Here is a 21,548-nt window from a genome sequence, read left to right as displayed (position 1 = left end):
TGTGCTTTATGAGTTGCAACAATGGACAATTCATTTACGCCTAAATTAGAACTTCAATTGGACCCGCCAAACCAGCCTCACCGACAGGTTTATTAAAACATTCCCCCCCGGCCCGAGGGGTTCAGTTTGGAGGTGCAGTGTGGGAGTTCAGGCGATCTTAAGGAGCTGGAACGTGGGGGGGAGGGGGTGCCGGAGAGAGGGAGGAAGATTGATTTTCATTTTAATTCCTCAAGGGAAATTTATCATTATTTGGAGAAACCAGTGATTTTGGAGGGGTCCCTGACATTCCCCAAATAGCAGGGTCACAGGAAATGAAACAAAAAGACTCGTTTAAACACACACACACACACACACACACACACACACACACACACACTTTTCCCTTTGACAAGTTGGAACTTTTCAGCTTCCCTTCTGCAGATACTGTATTTGCTATGTGCTTTGTTTAAAGCACTTTCACCTGTATTAAGCACCTCTATAAGTATTTCCACATGCCACACAGTGTCACGTATGTCACTTTTAAACAGGTCAAACCTTGGCTTTCCGGAGCTGAAGTTCCGAGCCAGGGTCAAACCTACACAGGGCACCCCACCAGCGCCACTGGGTCTCCCACAGAGTTCAGACAAACACACGGTACATGTATGTGCACATACCACAATCCTGTTTCAGAAAGATTTTTCAGGAAGGGTTTATAAATTCAAAAAAAGGGTCAGGGGTGGGGGCATCCTTTTTCGGTGTTTCAGATTTTAACTCCTTTTGGGGTTGCAGAACTTTCTGTCTAAACTCGCTGGTTCTGGCACGGGCCACAATCATGACCTTCAGACAACCTCTACGCCATAGCCCTGTGTGGGCTTGGCCCCATAACGTCACGCCCCCTACAGGCGGGGTCTGGGCACTGCCTGCCTCGCAGCCTCCCGGGCCCTGGGGCCCCGCCCTGTGTGGGCGTGGCCCCATGACATCACGCCCCCCACAGGCGCGGTCTGGGCACTGCCTGCCTCACAGCCTCCTGGGCCCTGGGGCCCCAGCCAGCCTTTGCAGGAGGGAACGTGGTCCCCAAGTACATTCCTGTTCATGGAGACCCAGGCCCCCCCCCCCCACCCTCCGCCCCACCGCCCGCCGCGCCAGCATACCTGCTCTGGGCCGAGTTGGCTGCGGCTTGCATCACTGCGGCAGCTGCCTCCTGCGCCTTCCGGTTCACGGTCGGCATGGGTGGTCCCATTCCTGGCCCCCCTTGCTGGGACATGCCGGGCGAACCAGGGGTCATGCTGCCCATGTTTCCAGCAAACGGCCTGTTCTGCATCCCGGCGGGTGGCATCCGGCCCAGGGGCATAGCACCGCACGGCTGGCTTGGCCCTTGGCCATGCATCTGGTTGTTGGCATTGATGCCCATGCCAGGCCCCGGGCCGCTGTAGCTTGCGCTGGGCACCCCGCTGTATGTTGGGGGCCTGGAGTAGTTACCTAGACAAAAGAGCAAACAGCCAATTCAAGCCTTTCCCTTCACACTGGCGCTCGGTAAAAGCCTCCCCAGAAGCGTGTCTGGCTCGCACTGGGGCTGGCGCAGGGCCGCGGCGCATCCTGCCCCCGGCCCCCTCCCCAGCGGGTGTCCACCAGGTGGGCAGCTCCAAGCATGCCCCTGAGCCTTCCCCCAGCCAAGCCCCGCCAGGGCCCTGGCTCCCCGGCGGAGAAAGGTGGCTCGGGAACGGCCAGTGTGGTTCCGCTGTGTCCAAGGCCCCCAGCCTGCAACGGGACCAAACGAGCACTGTGCCCAGTGCAGAGGGGCCCCACTCGGAGGCCACGCCACCACACACACACAAGGAGCCAAGGTCAAGGGCGGAGGACGACAGACTCGGGACCTCGCTGGTGTCCTTGCAGTTTCCGCACCGAGTCCCTGAGACGGGCGGGGGGATGAAGAGACGCTCATCTCATCGCGCACGCAAGCAGCTCCTGCCCGAGCACTCGTGTGCATGGGAGACCGTGCGTGAGTGAGCGTGTGACCGTGTGTGTGTGTGAGAGGGAGGGGGGGGCTTGAATGAAGGGCCCTCACAGAGCTGAGCAGCTACACACACACACACACACACACTCACACATACACTCACACATACGCGCTCTCAGACACACACTGACACACACTGTCCGAGAGACAGACAGACACACATGCACACAGCGTGGAGACGGCCAGCGCTGGGCGCCCGAGTTCTAACAGAACATCACTCACAGACCCAGACGGGTCCCGGTAACCCGGAGGCCGGTCACGGTGCATCCTGGGAAACTCGCCCGAGCAGGACGCTGGCTCTGCCTAGTGCCCCCACTGTCCCCCTGGGCCCGATGGCGGCAGGGACACATGCTCTGCGATGACTGTCCAGAGTGGAGGCCGTGGGGGTGCGTCCACTTCCCTGGCGGGGACTTGTGCTGCCGCAGGGGCTCATGGGTGCAAGAGCCCGGGCTCTGGACTCGGTGCTCTAGAGCTGGGGTGACTCAAAGAGGGCCACCTGCGGACTCCGGCCACCTTTGAACTCCGGCTGATTCTGGATGACAGTGGTCACTGTGCCGTGGGTGACCTGTCACCGCAGTCATTTTGCCACCTTCATCCCCTGGAGCTGGAGCGATAGCACAGCGAGGAGGGCAGGGCATTTGCCTTGCACGTGGCCAACCCGGGTTCGATTCCTCCATCCCTCTCGGAGAGCCCGGCAAGCTACCGAGAGTATCCTGCCCGCACAGCAGAGCCTGGCAAGCTCCACGTGGCGTATTCGATGTGCCAAAAACAGTAACAACAAGTCTCACAGTGGAGACGTTCCTGGTGCCCTGGTGCCCGCTCAAGCAAATCGATGAGCAACGGGACGACAGTGCTGTAATACAGACAGTGCATGCCCTGTGTGGGTCCCGCACGGGTGGTCATCCTGTGTCTGAGCAGAGACAGACTAGGCCAGGGGCGGGGGAGGGGTTGGTGCAAGAGGAGAAAGGGGTGCTGGGACCGAGGGCTTCACGGCCGACGGGGGCCAACCCGAGTGGATACGGGGAGGAAGGGCCCGAGGCTGGGGGCTCTGTGCATGCTGTGTGGGGAGCAGCGCCTGGTCTGCAGTGGGGCCCAGGGAGCCCCACCCCGTGCCCGCCATGTGCTGGCCCCTATCAGCCATGCAAAGGCCCGAGTCCAGGGAACGCCTCTGAGTCAGCAGCAGCACAAAGTCCCTCTGTCCCCTCTGGAAACCTGAGCGACTCACGAGCGGCGGCTGAGACCTGGGCTGGACGGGGGCCGGGGCCCTCCCCTCTCTGCGCCCAGGCTCCGCCGGTGGGACACAGGGACCCGGCAGAGCCACGGCCGAGGGCGGCCCCCACCGCCTGTGCCAGCAACCGGGGCGTGAGCCTCGACCTTCCACTGCCGCCCCGTGACGGTGGGCCAAGACGCCCGCTCCCCGGCACGCCCCCCGGCCTACTCGGCAAGACCTTTCTCCTCCAAACAACCAGAAACCAAACGGGGACGCCAGGCGACATCAGAGGGCAGCAGCGAGGCTGAGAAGCGGGACCAGTGTTCTGTGTTTCTAGTGGCTTAGTCACGTGCTGGCAGCAGCTGCGACAGGAAGCAGATGGGTCCCGAGTGGAGCCCGAGGCAGCCGTGGCCGCCCAGCCCCCCTCAGCCCGGCAGCGCCCCCCGTTTCCCCGTGGGCTCCCCTTGGCACCGCCGACCTGGGAATGGGTCGCCACGTGAACTTCAGGTTTCGAGCTGCCACGTGTGGTATCCCGGCCCCTGGGTGGGTGCAGGAGTTAGGCCGGGGTTGGGACCCTCTTCCAGGAGGGCGGCGGGGAAGGCGGCCCCCCACTGGGAAACCTCCACACCCAGGACCCCACCCCAGCTCGCCGGTCCCTGGGCTCCCGAGTACTCGCGTGGGGAATTCTGCCGCGTGCAACGGCGGCTGAGAAGCAGTGGACGAGGCCCGGCCTGGCGCTGCTGAAGAAGGGTGGAAAGGCGCCGGGCAGACGCTTCACGGGGGCGGGCACGGGCGTGCGTGCCACCTTGTCGTTTAGCCAGTGGTGCCCGCCCTCTTCCCCTCGCCCTGCTCCTCTGTGCCGTCCTGCCAGGCCCCTGACCGACAGGGCCGCAATAATCTTCCTCCCCCCCAGACAAGACCCGGGCGGCTCAGAGGGTCCACACCCCCACGTCCTGCGCCCTTGTCCCTGGGGTCCCCACTCTGACGGCTGTCCCGATGGCTCACGAAGAGGGTGGCCCCGGCCCAGTCACTGTGCACCGTGTCCCTGGGCGCCGTCCACGCGGGTCCGTGAGCCGAGACCGTGCCTTGCACGCGAGGGCAGGCGTGTGCTGGGGACCGTTGAAGCTCTCCCGCTGTGGGGAGCGTGACTCTGGGTGCGGTGAGGGGGCCTCTGCGTGGGCGTCTGCTTGATTTCTTCCGGCCAGCGCCTCAGCGTGAGAGGGGGGCTCTCGTGGCGGGCTGAACTGGAGGAAGCCCGGCCCGAGCCTCCCGTGGCCGTCCGGCCATCCGGCCAGCACTCCCCAGCGCCACATGGCACTGCCCGGCGGCGCGTCCCCACAGGTGCAGGTGTGAGCGTGGCAGTCACTTCGCCAACACACGGTGACACGGTGCTCCGAGGAAGCCCGAGCACGGAGACTTGTAAGGGGTGAGACACCAAGGGAGTGACGTCCACGCTGGGTTTCTGGGCGCTCCCGGGCAGACGCTGTCGAGGTGAGCTCCCTGTGGCCTGACCACAGTCACGCAGACTCGGTGCGGGGAGCAGAGGCGAGCCACGATCCTCAGTTTTACTGCTCAGAGCTAACCACTTGCTTTTTAAGTGGGGGGGGGGGGGTCACTCCTAGTGATGGCTGGGGCCCAGCAAGGCAGGGGCGTGTCACGCAGTGCTGAGGATGAAATCTAGGGCCCAGCACATGTGAGGCACGAGCACTATCCCTTGAGCCATCCTTCTGGCCCCCAAAGATAATTCTTCTTCTTCTTCTTTTTCTTTTTTTTGGGCAACACTTAGCAAAACGCAGGGGTGGTTCCTGACTCCGTACTAGGAATCAGTCCTGATAATCTCTCAGGGGGCCATGTGGGCTGCCGAGGATCGAACCAGGATCAGCCTCGTGCAAGGCAAGCGCCGTTCTCCCTGGTCTATCTCTCTGGCCCCCAAAGAGAACCCCTGAGCTCTGAGGTGCAAGGCTGGCGCCATCAACCTCCTGGAGCTCTGGCCTGCCATTGCACGCCTTCTAGAAGTCGCCCCCAGGCCTCCCACCAACCCCTTCCAGAGCCAGCTGTGTTGGGGGCTGGGCCTTTGGCAGTCAATGAGAAAAAGCAAAGCTCTTGATTGGGGTGGCAGAGGGCAGAGGGCAGATACGGCGATGAGAGTGCACTGTCACAGGGCACAAAGCACAGAGGTCCCCGGGCCACGACAGCCACTCGGGACAGCGGGACACAAGCCCCTGGGTCTCAGGTCTCCAGTTCTCCCTCCATTGGAATCGTTTAGGTTGGTTCGTGCAGTTTCCCCTTCTTTCCCAATTTTCCAGGTTTTGAAAAAAACAGCAGTTTTTAAAAGCAAAATTCCGCTAAATCTTATACCCTGATGGTTCAGATGGGGCACAAACAGACGGCCTCACTGTATTTCGGTCCTTTTTCCCCTGATGTTAGCAAGACAGGAACTTAGCTGTATTTTTTTTTAGCATTTTGGGCCACAGCTGGCGATGCTCGGGTGTTACTCCTTGCTCTGTGCTCAGGAATCACTCCTGGTGGTACTCAAGAGACCACCTGGGGTACTGGGGATCCAACTCAGGTTGGCCGTGCAAGGCACGTGCCTGCCCCGCTGCCTGTCGCTCCGGCCCGGCCCTTAGTGTGCTTCTAACAACGGACCAGTGTGGGCCGTGGCACGAGTCCTTCTGCCCCGGACTGTGAGTCTGACTTTAGAATCAGGCGAAGGTCACCGTGAAGGCAGCCTGCTTCGAGGGAAGCGGCAGAAAGAGCAATGTGCAGAGCGCGTGGCGGGCGCGCAGACACGGAGGCCCCGGGCCACGCCGCCACGCAAGCCGGGACCCCTCGAGTGAGCCCCGACACTGACACGGCTTCACGTGCTCCCTTGAGTCACCCCGGGGACCGTGTTCACGGCTGCTGCCACTCAGTTCGCCTCAACTGAGCGCGGGGAGAAAAGCTCCTTCATGACTGAGGGGAGACGGAGGATTCTGGATGACGCTCACCTCACTCTGGAGGCCGAAACCACTCAAGGCCAGGCCCGCCGAGCCACAGCTCACAGGGAGACACAACCACACACACCGACAGCGGCAGGTGGCCCTGAGGGTTGGGCCCAGCTCGTGTCACCGGCTGAGGCAGAACCTAAAGTCTCTGTCAGGAGGCTGAGGCCCACGGCTCCTTCAGTGATGTCTGCTTTCTTCCCCACCCCGCGGCCCCGCCTCGCCACGCGCACACCCTGTGAAAGGGGGCGAGTCAGCTGCGTGCTGGAAAGCAGGAAAAACCCTATTTCAATGAAATGGCGTCTGCACATTTACACTCTTCGTAGAGTCGGTGACTCGGGTCCTTCGAGGCTGAATGCACAGTTTCCAGTTTCCTCTTGGGTTCACAGGACCCTCCCCTGGTCTCTGAGGCGGCCGGTGGTGCCCCCAAACCCAAGTCACGCGTGTTCTGCCCTGTCAGGTCTTGATGAGTGACTGGGGAGCGTGAGTGCCGAGGGGACGGGCGCCCCGCTACAGCTCCCCTGTGCCCGCCCCGACAGTGCCAGGTGGCGAGTACGGGCGTGTGTGTGTGTGTGTGTGTGTGCGTGTGAATGTGTGTGCATGTGTGTAAGCAGGTGGATGTGTGCGTGTGTGCATGCATGAGAGCTTTGCATATGCACATGTGTGAATGTGTGTATTCATGTACGAGTACGTGAGTTCATAACTGTGTGCAAAACAAGCGCATGAGCATGTGTATGCGCATGCGTGAGCGTGTAGACACGTGCGTGTATGTGTGTGCATGTGAGTTCGTGAGTGTGCATAAGCATGCATGTGTTTATGCGCACGCATGTATGGGGCCCCTCTGTCACAGTCGGATGGTCTGTGACAAGAGGTCACGGGGCGGTGTGGGCGGGGCAGCACTGATGGGTCAGAGTCCCTTCGGGCACCTGCAAAGGCCACGAGCAACAAGGCCATGACGCTCACGGCTCAGTGTCCAGTGCCCTCCTAGGTCAGACAACGTCCTGCGTCCTGGCAGCTCAGCGTCCCGTGTCCTGACAGCTCAGACAGCGTCCAGTGCCCTCATAGCTCAGCGTCCAGCGTCCTTACAGCGAGGCCTCTAGGAGGCGTTTGCGGAACACACGCGAAGGCCCTCCAGGCCGGGCTCACCCTGTCGGCTCAGACAGACTCGGAGCAGCCGCCACATTCATTCAGACGCCTGATGGCCAAGCGTGACGTGGGAGCCAGGCCTGGTGGCAGGTGAGAAAGGCCCCTGGCCAGAGGGTCTGACACACCGGCCACAGGCACCCTCGCGGCTCCCAGAACGTGGTAGTGCGTGCGCTGGCGGGGAGGGGGCGCGCGGCCCGGCCCCCTTCTCCTGGAGAGGTGCGGCCTCCTGCGCATGAGAGGGGTGACGCGGCCCCGGGCCCGTGGGGTCCCCCTGAGAAGGGACGCACAAAGCCACCTCCTGGCCCCAGACCACGTGCCCACCCAAGGGCCCCGCCTGCCCTCCGCACAGCCAGCCTCCCTGGAGGTGCGGCCCAAATGCAGCCTGGCGCTTGCCCTGCACTAGGCGCACCCTGGGTTGGTCCCCAGCACCCCAGAGGGTCCCTCGAGCACCACGGGGTGTGGCCCCCAAACAAAAAACCCAAATGACACCAAGCAGGCCGAGTGGGGTGGCCTGCGCTCCTACCTTGGGGTCCGTACTGGCCCATCTGGGGACCGTAAGTGCCGCTGGAGTTGCTCTGCGGGAAGCCGCTGATCCCGGGGTGCAGCTGGCCGCCGGGAGACGGGTGGGACGCCATGGACGGCCCGCCCTGCTGGGGTCCGTACTGAGCCATCGGAGCGTTCCTCTGGGAGCCCGCCATGAACCCTGCGAGGAGACAAGGGCAGCGGGTCAGTGCGGGCCACGGGCAGGCGGAGGGGGTCAGGGCCCCTACGGAGACATCTCCGGGGGACCGGAGCGACAGCACAGCGCGGAGGGCATCTGCCGACCCGGGTTCGATTCCCAGCATTCCATGTGGTTCCCTGAGCACCGCCAGGAGTGATCCCTGAGTGCAGAGCCAGGAGTAACCCCTGAGCACCGCCGGGTGTGACCCAAAATAAAAACAAAAAACAAAAAGAAATCTCCGGATCCTTGCCCCTGGCGTGCATGGGGCGGTGCCGGAGAGCCGGCCGGAAGCAGGAAAGGAGAAAAGGAGGGCGGAGGGCGGGAGGCACCCCCAGACCCGAAGGCCCAGGCCCACCACGCACCCCGGGATCCTGCCCCCGGCCGTGCTGTGCCTCCCGGGCTCTCGTCAGCACAGCTGCACGCTGGCGGCAGGGACCGGGATGTCTGTGTGTCCTCCCCGCCCGGCCCCCCTCGTCCTCTCTCCCCACCCCTGCCTCTCGCAGCAGCGGCCCGTCCCGAGGGTCTGGGCTGAGTCCTCCTGAGCTGCCCTCTTCCCCGAGCGCCCACGGTGAAGAGACGGCGCCTCTGTGGGCCCGAGGGCAGAGCAGGCCCCGTGTGGTCACAAGCCTTCCGGAGACACCACTGCCTTGCCCACGGCACCCCAGGTTTTCCCTGGGCACTTCCTCTCCTTTACACCACCTTCCACACCCTTCCAGAAGCTTCTACAAGGCACCAATGGGCTCATTCCAGGGTCTCGTCCAGGCGTCTGCCCGAAAGTGTCAGGTCGCAGGGGGACAGGCTCACCGTCCTCTTGGCACTCGTCCTAACCTCTAAGCACGACCCTGGATGGGGGCACACGTCATCTCCCTGCCAGAGCCGTGAGGGCACCTGTGCCACGGGGCCTCCTCGGGGTCTGGCAGAAGCTCCTCCCACCTGCCCACCTCAAACGCCGCTTTTGGGAGGCATGAAACTTCTCATGCGTCCTGTGGCGCTGAGCGTGATCAAGGGGGAGGGGGGTGGCTTGCTGGCCTTTCTTCCCAAGGGATGAGGAACCGCATCTTGGGCCCGTGGGTGGGTTCAGGCCAGAGGTCCACTACCCGGCGCCCCAATAGCCGTGCAAGTGAATGTGATCGTCTGCCTGATGCCCAGTCATACACCGGGGCTGGGAGCCCCCAAACACAGACATACAGCCCGCAGTGCACCCCAGGGAGAGCCGGAACCCTCTGAAGGCCCGCGGGTTCCCGGAACCTGGAGTTTGGACGGGAGGGGTGGGTGCTGCCATGTCGGGGGAAGGCTCTAGAAGGGTGGAGAAGGCAGGCGGGGTGGGAGTCAGCTGAGAGCAAGACGGGGTCCGGGTCACGGGCACGACCCCGGCCAGGCCCCTCAGCCCTGCGGGAGCCGGGAGAGAGCCGGGGGAGGAAAGGAAGCAGGGCTGCTCCTAATTACCCGCCTCCATTTATTTGTTAAAGAGAAGCCTCATGAAATTGGCCTCAATTGGCAGCTCCCAGATAGAAATCATCAGAGAAAATGTTTGCTTTTTCAAATCTGAAAACAAACAGAAATCAGAGCACTAAAATTACTATAAATGATTGCATCTTAAGATGTTACATGAAATATTTATCTAAGGTTTACTGAGAAATTCTCAAGAGTTCCCTACAAAGTCCTATTTAATAAAAAAGAAAAAAAAACCAAAAAAAAAAAAAAGAACTCCTCTTGTTTCCATTTCATATAGACGGTGCGGGCTGGTCTCTTTTGGAAAACGATGGCTGCTTTCTTCTTTATTAGCTCAAGAGAGTGATCTGAGTCTTTTAATTTACAATTTTACTTTGACCAGCACATGCCCGGGCTGAGGGCAGCGAGACCGCGGGTAACAGTCAACGCGGCACATCTTTCCGTTGCGACTGTTCAATTGAATTCTAACAATTCTTTTTTTTTGTTTTTTTGAGTCACACCCGGCGATGCACAGGGGTTACTCCTGCCTCTGCACTCAGGGATCACTCCTGATGGTGCTCAGGGGACCATATGGGATGCTGGGAATCGAACCTTGACCACCGCGTGCAAGGCAAATGCCCTACCTGCTGTGCTATTGCTCCAGCCCAAAAGTCTAACAATTCTATCCTTTGTGTTTAGGTCCACGCTGCTGGTGCTCAGGGCTTACTCCTGCCTCTGTGCTCCTGGGTCACCCCTGGAAGTGCTGAGGTTCATGCCGGGGCGGCTGCATGCAAGGCCAGAGTTTCCCAGCTGTGCTGTCTCTCTGGCCCTCCTCTCTTCTCCTCTCCTCTCCCCTCCTCTCCGATCAAAGAGGCGTCGCCTGGCTATTTACTGCAGTGAAGTTTCAACATATTAGTCAAACATTCTCATCTCTTCAAAATGTGCCTGACCTTCTCTGGCTCCCCGTGGCTCCATGGTCACCCAGTGACCGCTCGGCTCCCAGCACACATGGACACTGGCCCGCCTGCGGACACCAGGTCCGGCCCTCATACTCCCTTTCCTTGACACGTACTCCTGGGCGACCGCATGCTACTCACGGTTTGAGGAACCGCTCCACTTATTGAGCACGTACTTACCGTTTGTCAACTAACGCATTCAAACGTCAAACACCGCACACAGAGGCCCATGGCTGAGGCCACTTGCAAACCTTTTCTTTTTACCATGAGCCACAGTTCGGGGAGATGTTTTCTGTCAAGATCAGCGTAGGGGTGTGTGTGTGTGTGTGTGTGTTCATATCTCCACATTCATGCTAACCACAGTTCCACCTGGGTTATGCGGAATGCACTTGAGTATTTTGCAAACAAACAAAGAAACATGTCATGGGGGGAGGGGCTGGAAGCCAATGCTAGACGCTCAGAGGGCCGGCCCAAGACACGGCTGGCCTCGCTCGCACGGTGGTGCCACACCCCATCCCCACACACCTGCCTCCTGCTCCCGTCCACGGCATCCGTGGCCTTCCCGGGAGCCGGCCAGTGTCGGGAAAGCGGGTCAGCTGAACTGAGTGGGCCATGTGGCCCCAGCCAGGGACACTGGGCCTTTATGGCGCCATCCTCGGGGCCCAAACCACTGAGCACACAGGCTCTAAAGAGGTGGGCCAAAACCATGTGTGTGTGTGTGTGTGTGTGTGTGTGGGAGGGGGTCCAGCCATTCTCACTTTTCCAAAACCCACTTCAGAAAGGGGACGGGCCGGCTCCTGGCCTCACAGTATTTCTGAAGGCTGACTTTTGGGGACAGGCGGGCAATTATTTGGGGATGGAGAAGTGATGGCTGAGTGCAGGGGAAGGAGGAAGGTCGAGTCAGCGGGAGGCCAGGCCAGGCCAGCGCACGGTGGGCAGCACCGGCCAGCACACCTGGCCTCGCCTCTGCGGGCAGCCCGCAGCACACACCTCCAGTCTCTTCTTGAGATTCTTTGAAGTGCTGCAATTTACTACCGGGAGGATTTGTTTTGTTGTTCTGGGGCCGGGGGAGGGTGGGAGCGAGTGGTGCGGGGATGGAGCCTGGGTGGGCTGTGTGTACTGCAGCGCCCTCCCCGCCACACCGTGGCACTTCCGGCTACTGGTGGAGTTTGTGGCAACAATGTTTCGGCACCACACTGCCCCAGGGCCTGTCTCCTGCAGCATCCCCCTCCCCCCTAGCCCTGCCAGGCTGCGCTCTGGAGAGCAGTTCTCAGGTTTCGCTGCCTCAGTGGTTGCTTCCCGACCCGTAGCACAGCGGTCACTCTGCGTCTGTCCCTCTGCCCTGACCAGCCTCACACAGAATGGGCCGCCGCAGCGAGTGGCGCTCGCCGAGTGGGGACTACACCGTCTCTGGACCCGCCGTCTGCTCCTGGGCCGTTTCCAGGCTTGGGCTACTGTCCATAGTGCTGCAGTGAGCACTGCGTTGGAGCGCGGAGGTCCTCGCTGAGGGGGGTTTCTGCGTCCTTGGGGTGGATGCCCCTGGCACACCTGCGGGGTCTCCGCCAGCTTCCCCGATGTCACGGGAACCAACGGCCTGCCCTGCTGCTCTTCCTTCCCGGCCACCGCAGGGACACACTGCAGCCTTGGTCACCGCCGGCACAAAGCCAGGGCCGCTGAGGCAGACGCAGGTGCCTCAGGGCTGCACGAACAGTCCCCGAGATGCTCCGGAGCCACAAGGCCTGACCAGGGTCACAGCCACGAGCTGTGAAAGCCTCCCCGCCCAGGTTCCCCGGAGAGGACGACAATGCCCCCCGCCCTTGGCCCCTGGAACCGCCGAGAAGGCGGGTGCCGGGGAGGCAATTGGGGGTTGCAGAGTGTTTTTCCTGAGAAGGGCGGTGGGCCAGGCCATGTGGGGGCCTCCTCGGTACTTCAGTGAGTGGGGGTGATGCGCCAGCAGGGCACTGAATGCTCGGGGCTGACGGCAGGAGAGCACAAAAGGAAGACTCCGGAAGTCACTCTACTTAAACGACGAAGACAACACGCACTAGAGAGCGGGGGTCCGGGCGTGCAGACACGCTGCTTCCCTTTCCGTGGGGCGCACGCGAGGCCGTGAGTGCCGGGCCCTGGGCGGCACGCGGCCAGCCTGGCACATGCACCACCGGTGGCGGGGGAGCAGCTGCGGGCGAGGCTCTCGGGAGAGGAGTGTCCGCGGAAGGGGTCTCCTCCACCCTGCAGCCGCCAGCAAGCCCCCGGGGGGCTGGAGAGCAGGCTGGAGACCCCCGAAACGGCAGACGTGGGTCCTTCTCTCCTGGTCCTGCCGCCAGCTTCTGCGGCTCTGGCCCAAGGCGCAGGGGGGCCACTCTCAGGGGCGGCCCAGACACCAGACACCCGAGCAGCAGCAAGAGGGAAAGGCCGTGCCTCGGGCGAGAATGAGGGGGACAGAGACGCTGGGGTTTTGAGGGCAGTGCCCCGGGCTCTGTCCCTCTGTCTGTCCTGTGCAGCCAGGGGCCAGATGACAGCCACAGCTAATGGCACGTGGCAGTTCTGCTGGCCCCGTGTCTGAAAGGGAAAGTGCTCAGGGCTTTGCTTCCACCCGGCCCTAGGACTAAGGAAATCCTCATTACCACCGGCCAGCCATTCGAGACTACGGGGGCAGGCAAAGGAAGTCTCGGCTGGTGCAAGGCGCAGGAAGGGTTAAGGAGCCGCCGTTGATTTGGAAACGCTAGTTCAGACCTTCAGAAAACCACCAGCATTAGCATGAATATTTAACTAGGCACCACTGTGAAAATTAAAAGGGAATTCAATTAAAAGGTTTCTAAAAAAAATTATATATATATTAATTCTGACCTCTCTACATCTGTCCAAATAAATAAGCCGCCTTGAAACATTTTCACCTAATTGCTAACCCAATAAACTAGGAGGGCATTTGCTAGTTTCATTAAGCTTAACACTTCGCAGGGGTTAAAAATGCAATCATTTTCATGTTAATAATAACGACGCTTGCTTATCTACGCCAACGACTACTCCACGCTCCCTCTAAGCCTCTGGGAACCGGGCCGCACATTAGCAGATGCTACTTCCTCTGGCTCATCTCAAACTTAAGATCTACATAGATGAAGAAATGAGGACAAACTGACACTTGTTAGCTACGGTTCCTGTGAGATTTGTTTCAGAATTCTAGGATTATCTTAACTGTGGCTCAGCGCCTTGGGCTGCATTAACCTGCGCTACTGGCTCTTCTTGAGGGCAGTGGCTCAAGAGTCATTCTGCCTGCCGTGACCTAACGCGCACAGAGAAATGATCTGGGCTGAAACACTCCTCCAGCCCCCTTCTGCAAATATATTCTAGAGCAGAGCTTTTAAAAATGTTCCCACTCATGACCCATTTCTGCCAAAGAAACGCAAGATGGGTGAGCACTGACAGAAACCCGAGTCTGGTGGCCACGAGGCCGGACACTGCTCCCCCTCGCCCGGCCGTGGCCGCTGTGGAGGGTGGAGCAGAGGGAACACTCAGTGTGGGCACGGCTGTGGGTTGTGGGCCGGGCAGCATGTGCGAGAGATGGAGAAGCTGGGAGGGAAGCAATGAAGACACCTTCTCTCTCTCCTCGGGTGGTGCGGGTCCCGAATCACCTGCCAGGCAAACGCGCTGCTGGCCGGGGCAGAGGAATGCCCAGGGGTGAGGCGGGGGGAAAGAAATGGCGGGAAAGCACCTGCCTCGCAGACCCTCGGTGCTCTAGAGGACACGAGACATTCCAGGACGCGTTCGGTGTTAGACTTTCTCGAGGGAGCAGGGCTGGGCTCCCCTCCTCATGCATGGGGGGTGTTAGAAAGTAGTGGAGATGATGGCGTAGCGAATAATGTTTAGGAAACCAGGACACACGATTTCACTATATTATCAAAGCAAAGAAACGACTGCTGTGATTTCCATGAGAGCAATCAGTCCCAAGCCACAGGCTCTGACCCTTCCACCCAGTCCGTGAGAAACAGCCACGCCTATCAAACACAAGTCCGCCCTCGGACGTCTGAGCGACGCAGCTGCCTCTCGGTCACTGTCAACGCACCGTTCTCCTTCTCAGGGAACCGTCCTCGGTGAACTCTGACCTCTGAGCCATAAAGCGTTGACTTGCCTTTGGTGGAAGTGGCGGTGGTTGGGTCTCTGTGGGCCCTGGGGCTGGAGGGAGATGGGGAGCGAGGCCGGCAGTCTGCGGGCCCCGGGGAAGGCCTCCCTCTGCCGTGACCTCTGTGGCCAGGCCAAGTGGCCAAGCTCCGCATCAGTACCCCGCCCAGGCTTGACCTTCCTACGGTCACAACTGGGGGGCTGCTTTATAAGCAGCTTCGGGGGGCTCTGGCGGGCTCTCCCGTTTCATTCCTCAAGGCCCTAAAGGTCAGGCCCATGAGTGACCCCAGCCACCCCGTGTCCCTTCGCCCTGGAAAACACTGAGCGGGCTCAGTAGGAGTGGGGAGGGTGCCCTCGCCCAGGGGGCCCTGCAGGGGGTCCACCCTCTCCCCGCACTTCCCCTGCCCCACGGCACAGTATATGTCCTGGCCAGGAGGTGGCGTTGGTCAGGCTGGCGGACTGCCCGAGTCAGTATTTTCCAGGTGACCATCAGGGGAAGGTCCAGCTGGAACTGGCGATGCACAGGGGGCCGGGAGACCTGGGGTGGGCCTGCAGGGGTGCTGGGGAATGGCACGCACGTGCCACCCAGTCGCGGCCACGCCAGCAGCCCGTGGTTCCTGGCACGTGTGCCTCCGAGTGGGGAGCACTGTGTGGGAGAGCTGGGGGCTGGGGCGAGGGGTCAGCACGCAATCTGGGTGACTCTCGGTTACCCCCCAGGTCATGAACCAGAAACTGTTCCACTGTTAAAAGATAGTGCGAGAAAGGGCACCAAGAGCGATTCTGCCTCCTTCTGCCTCCTTCGTGGCCAGGAAGTCGCAGCGGGGGGCATACTCTTGGCCCCGCACCTCCCACCACCCCACAAGGCATCAACACGCATTGTCCAGCGCTTCACGGGCACTGCTTTCCCGGTCAGGTGCATGTAAAAGAACTCCCATCTCCTGTCCCGGGGGCTGAACTGACATGAAGGGAGTGGGGGTGGGGGGTGAGGCCCTGGGACGAAGCCTTGACACAATGTGTCCATGAAAAGTGTAACAGACTAACAGTACTGTAGATCCTGGTGCCTCCTGAGCAGAGGTTTTAAGAATATAGCACTCTCTCTCTCTCTGTCTCTCTCTCTCTCGTTTGCAATACAGATACCGAAAGGTTATCACGTGTATCCCTTTACCTACTTCCAACACTCCGTTCTTGACCAGTGTGAGCATTTCCAACTATTATTATCGTACCGGTCCCTTCTCTGTCTCACCTACCCTCCACCCCACACACTTGCGGTGGGTTCCAACCCCCAACCAGCGCTCCTGGTCTGAGCAAAGTGCCTACCACAGAGGCAGGCTGGTGGGGGCGTCGTGGGAGGGAAACGGGACACCAGTGCTGGGAAACGTACTCGGGACAGGTGCTGGGAAACCCACCCACGAACAGCTTTAGAATGGGCTCTCTCCTGGGGGTTCAATAGAAAAAGAAAAAAGAAAGGAAATAGCTCAAATCTTATGATTAATTAGAAGCCGACTGCCGCCTCACGGAGAACTAATCAAGGAGTCACTCCAGCGGGGTCAGGCCTCGGCACCCGGCACCGGAGGGGATTCTGCGCGGAGCCGGCATGGGCTCCCGGGGGTCCGGGCACCAACGGCGGCAACACCAGGATCAGAGCCTGGCCGGGCCCCTCGGACACCCACGCGCCTGCCCGCTGGCTCAGGACGTCCCACAGGACCTCAGTGGCTGGCGGGACTCTCCTCAGCTGCAACCCTGAAGTGACTCCAGAGCCTTTCTCTAGCCGGGAGCTCCCGGGTCTCCTGACAGAAGGCCCGAGACTCTCGTCAGACATGCGACAACGAACAGATCAGACGGTTACACAGACAACTGGCCCTTTCTTCGTTAGGGTCCCTATCCAAACAGAACCACGAGCGGTCATTTTAGCAGTTGGACCCAGGGCACGCCTTGGGGGGCTCCCTCTGCACAGGTGGGCCTAGACCAGGTCTTGGAGTGCATTTGGGTCAGACTTTTCATCCAATCTGCAAGAAAGCACCCCCTTGTCACAGTTACTGTTACACTTTTTTTTTTTTTACATTTCCCCGTCTGACGAGGAGACATCTGAGGCCCTTTAAAAGACGCTTTTAGGAGACGCAGGGGTAGGCGCCCCGAGAGCACAAAGGTCAATGCAGACTCACCTCTTTCCTGTGGCATTGGTGACTGGCTCAGGGCAGGATGGGAGCTGGGCTCTGACTGGCTCCCGGGAGCCTGAGGAGGCAGCTGGCTGCCTGCAAGACACAGAAGCGGGAGGGACCCACATGCGTTACTGCTGCAATTAACTGTGCCCAACCACGACAGACACATGCATCTTTATGACACAAAAGACACAATCCCCAGAGCAAGGACAGAGCCGAGAGTGGAGCATTTTGGCAGGGGGTATAGTGCAAAAGGTGCCATGCAGGCCCGGCCTGTGGGGGTGGGGTGGGGGAGGTTCCCTGCCCCTGTCCGGGCAGTGCCGAGTTGCAGGGCTGTGGCCAGGAGTGGACCCGGGGAACTGAGTCCACTTAGAAGGTGCCGCCCACACCCCCTCCCCAACACACAACCAAGTGTGGTATTTTACCGTTTTTTTTTTTTTTTAGCAGAACAGAGATACACATAAGCTTATTCATCAGCAAATGACCTGCTGCAAAGTTCAACTGCTCTGTGAATGAGACCGCAAACTCAGGGGCGAGTCAGCGGGAGGCTGGCATCTCCTGGCACACGCTCCTCCGGCGCCTCTACCAGGACTAAGGAACGGGACCCACGCACGCCCACCGCCTCTCGGGGCGGCAGCAACTCTCATCAGCCATGTCTGCTCGGCCCAGGGGGACCTCGGACACATCTTCATCAGCGGAGAGTTGGCCCGCACCCACAAGCCTCCGCCGGGAGACGCACACAGCCTCGGCGTCACTCCGTAAGGAAATACTCAGCAGCCCCGCGTCTTCCTTGCTACTGCAGCAAGCGCATCTATTTAGCATCTATTTGATTTCCATTTATTCAGTGTTTGCTCAGTTTGTCTTTTCAAACTACAATGTAAGCTCCCCGGGATGGGAATCATGTCTTTTAGTCCTTTAATCCCCGTATTAGCATAACAAATATTTAATAAATCTCTGTTATGGCATGGCCCTTAAGCTGAGAATAAGCATGAAAGGAAAAGACACTTATTTAATTATAAGCAGAGACAGGCGTCCCGTGAAGGCGGGAGACAGGCCCGTGGAGTTTCCCAGGGTTCTTGGCGACCCCGCCCACTTCCCCCCCTCACAGGTTTGCATGCGTTTCTGGAATTCAATATCCTCTAGGGTTAAAAAGATAAATTTTAAAACAAGGCAGCAGAGATGGAACAGTCCTCAAGGATGTCCCGGCACGAGGAACGCGCAGCGCCGTCGTCCAAACCTCCCCTGGGCTGAAGCACGTTGTGAAGAAGGAACACACACAGGTGCGTGAGCCGGGCACACGGCCGTGCGGGCGCCAGATCACACGAGTGAGAACTCTCCCGGTGGCCAGAGCCGGGCACCTGCTGTGCCCGGACTCGAGGCAGGGATGGTTCTTCCACGTCCCCGAGAGCGTGGGTGGACAGGACCGCGGTGAGACTCCAGCCCTGCACGCAGTCAGCCTGGGTTCAATCCCCAGCACCACACCTGGATTCCGGAGCACTGAGCCCGAGATCGCCTGGAGCACTGCTGCAGGTGTACAAAACCACCCCACGCCCACACAGATAAATTCTTCCTCCCTCTTCTTCTTCTTTTTTTTAAATTTTTTGGCTTATTTTCAGACATGCAAATGTTGTGAGTGAAATGTTTACTCCCACCGGGGTCAGAACAGGTCGGGGTGGGGGGGGACAGTCGGGAGCACTGGACTCGACCAGCAGGAGCAGACATATGTGTGCTTCCACACATGTGCTTCCACACACACGCCTGTGTTTCCACACATACACGCATGCTTGACCCAATGTGTTGCAGGGGTAAACACTGGCCCCCCACTTGGCGACAGAGACACAAAAGGCCCTTTTGTCCACTCAGGGTCACGGGCTTCCTCTGAACCACCCCGATCCCGAGTCTGGTTAGAAATTTACAGCGCTCCACAGCCAACGCAGACTTTAAAACGTCACCCACCGGGACTCAGCTGCGGCAAGGCAGCACGTGCTTACACTGCAACGATTGTTCCTGCACAACAGTCTGGATTCATAGGGCGCTGACAGCCCAAACAAACAGGAATTCTCTGTGAATACAGGACCCCAGACTTACAGCCTGCCTGCCCCGGGCACTGCTCTTATGTACATTGTTTCCAGTGGCGAGAAGAAAAGCAGTAAGAGAAGCATCCCATGAATCCCTACGGCACCGTCATGTCCAAGGTGCGCTACGGGCTGCCGGGTGCAAGTCTAGGAAATCTCTTGAAAGCAGTGAGGAGACTCACTTAGTCCTTCCTGCAATGCCACAAACCAGAGTCTTCCTAAGGCGGAGAGAGACTTGCCCAAACTGGTTTGAACTCTCTGCATGCTCCCATCAATGGTTTTACAATATGCCAGAACCTCCTCCCCACCAGGACAGGGAGAAGTATGGTCAGAGCAAATGACGCATCAGACGAGGGGTTTAGGAAATGAATCCAGATGACTCATGTGTGTCCCTGGCCCGAAAGAATATCCAGGTCCCTTGAACCAAGGGAATTAAGAAAACGCTTTCCAAAGCAGGACGGCCTTGACAAAGGCCCTAAGCTTGAGAGCGAGCGGAAAGGAGAGTGTGGGGGCCTGGGGCGGCTAGAGAAGGTGGCACAGGCCTTGCAGGGGTGTCACAGGGGGGAGCCTGAAGGCCCTGACCCCCACTCCAGGCCAAGCCCTTAGGCCAGGTGGCCTCGGCACTGCTGAGCCTCCCCTCCTGCCTGCACGATCAGGACAGTCTTCAACCTGGTAAAGCAGCTCTCAGAGAAGTCCTGAACTTCCTAAGCGGAGGCGTGCCGTGGGAAGAGGTCGCAGCTGTAGGAAGCGGCTGTGCGTGACGACACACACTCAGGGCTCTCTCCTGACCATTGTGCAAGCATCTGCCTAGCGTCCCCCCTCCCCCCAGACCACGCACCCTAAACCCTAAACCCGCATCCGGGTCCCAGGGCCACTCTTGCCACTTACCAAGTTTCCTTTGCATTTGGGACGGCTCTGAGCTTTCGTGCCCACTGTGACTCGCTGTACTTACTGACGGCTGCTACAGTGCTCAGAGCATGCAGGGCTGTCCAGTCCTGCTGTCCCGTCTCCTTCCCCACAAGCCCTTTCCTAGCATGTCTCCGTTTCCCCTAAGTAAATTTTGGTATCAAGTTATTGCTTTAGAATAGCTCACATTTAATGTTTTTTACTAGGATTGCAATGCTACAAGAAGAATCAATGACTTCTATTCTATTCTCCATTTGTTCAGGTTGTGTTCTGAGTTTTTCGGCCCACACCTGGCAGTGCTCAGGGTTGGCGCCAGACTCTGAGGTCAGGTATCACTCCTGAAGGGGCACGTGGGACCCGATGCGGTGTTGGGGATCGAACCTGGCTCAGGGAGTGTAAGGCAGACGCCCTCCCTGCTACACTAGGTAACAAGTGCTCTAGCACCTTTGGTTCAGATTTTATTTGCCTGTATATACATGAAAGTTGTGCACGTTTTATGTAAAATTTATTTCTATGCATTTAATCTTTGTTACTATCATAAATGGGATTTTTCTCCATCATGACTGTTTATAAGCAAAACATGTTTATATACAGTAAGGCTATTGTTCTGTGTGTGTGTGTGTGTGTGTGTGTGTAAGAGAGAGAGAGAGAGAGAGCCCACAGTGCTCAGGATACTTTGGGATGCAAGGGGTCAAACTAGGGCCTCCAGTGGCAAAGCAGACAAACATGCTTCTGGTCTCAGTTATTGGGTTAGTTTTGGGTGCGTTAAATTCATATCTGGCTGTTGCCAAGAATTCCTTTATCATTTGAGTTCATTTATCACTGATTTTCTGGGGTTTTTCAGGTTACAATTTATATCAATTAGAGTCAGCTTTATTTCTTCTTTGTTTATTCATTTTCCTTGGAGTTGTCTAACTATCCTGGCTAATATCTCTTAAGCACTGTTGAAAAGAGGTAGAGGTAGAAGTCATCCTTGTTCTGTTTGCATGTAATTTTTAAAACGCAAACAAACTCTAATGATTTTCTACCTTCTAAGAGACTGCCTTTACCACAATAAGAAAGAACCACTCAAATCTACTTCCTTGTTTAGTTTAAATCATAACTAGATATTGAAAATTACTGAGGGAGATAGTTTTCCTTAAATTTGGTATATGGTAGATAACATTAATGGAGTTAATATTGAACCAACCTTGCATTCTTGTAATAAATCTCTCTCAGTCATGGTACATTATTTTCTTAATGTACTGTTAAGTTTTTATTTGCTAATATTTCTATAGGCTATGCTAGGATAGGGTGAGAAAAAAAATTTTCTAACAAAAAACCACTTAGGAACTGGATCAAAAAACCATCAAACTAGAGATTTTTCAGGCATAAAACATGGTTATTTAAGACAGAACAGAACTGGGGAAAAAGTGGGCCATTGTGTAAATTAGCCAGTACCCAAATCATCTGAGAAATCAGCATATATCCAAGTCAGTGGGTAGACAGACACAAATTATAGTTTTGTATAATTTATAGAGCGAGGTGGTTGGCCGCCGGTGCTGAGAGGGACGGGGGGTCAGACCCCGAATCCTACACACAAGGCTGGCTTGAGGTTCCTGAGAGAAGGTGCAGGGCAAATGCAGCCCAGCCCAGCCCTTCAGGGAGAGCTCATCAGACTTTCTGACTAGAGGCTCCCCTGGAGCCCGTGGGGGAGTTACCTAACACGGACACTACAGGACTTTTGTGGAGCACAGCCACAAGCAACCCTGCCACCTTGGGTCACGTGACAGGGAGCATCTCTGCGAGCAACTCTGCCACCTTGGGTCATGTGACAGGGAGCATCTCTGCGAGCAACTCTGCCACCTTGGGTCA

General features: G+C 58.3%; 1 protein-coding gene across 1 annotated transcript in view; it reads right to left on the bottom strand.

The window, feature by feature from the left end:
- Nucleotides 1–21,548, bottom strand: part of ARID1B (AT-rich interaction domain 1B) — a 289,999-nt gene that overhangs the window by 31,852 nt on the left and 236,599 nt on the right. The window contains exons 6-8 of the mRNA XM_055137243.1: nucleotides 16,717–16,806; nucleotides 7,854–8,033; nucleotides 1,131–1,458 (exon numbers count right to left, since the gene is read on the bottom strand). Of these exons, the coding sequence (XP_054993218.1) occupies nucleotides 1,131–1,458; nucleotides 7,854–8,033; nucleotides 16,717–16,806 (598 nt within the window). The remainder of the gene's footprint in view (nucleotides 1–1,130; nucleotides 1,459–7,853; nucleotides 8,034–16,716; nucleotides 16,807–21,548) is intronic.

Source organism: Sorex araneus, chromosome 4 (genome assembly GCF_027595985.1).
Source record: "Sorex araneus isolate mSorAra2 chromosome 4, mSorAra2.pri, whole genome shotgun sequence".
Classification (NCBI taxonomy): Eukaryota; Metazoa; Chordata; class Mammalia; order Eulipotyphla; family Soricidae; genus Sorex; species Sorex araneus.
Note: the sequence above shows the minus strand (reverse complement) of the source record. Positions and strands in the feature narration are given on the sequence as shown.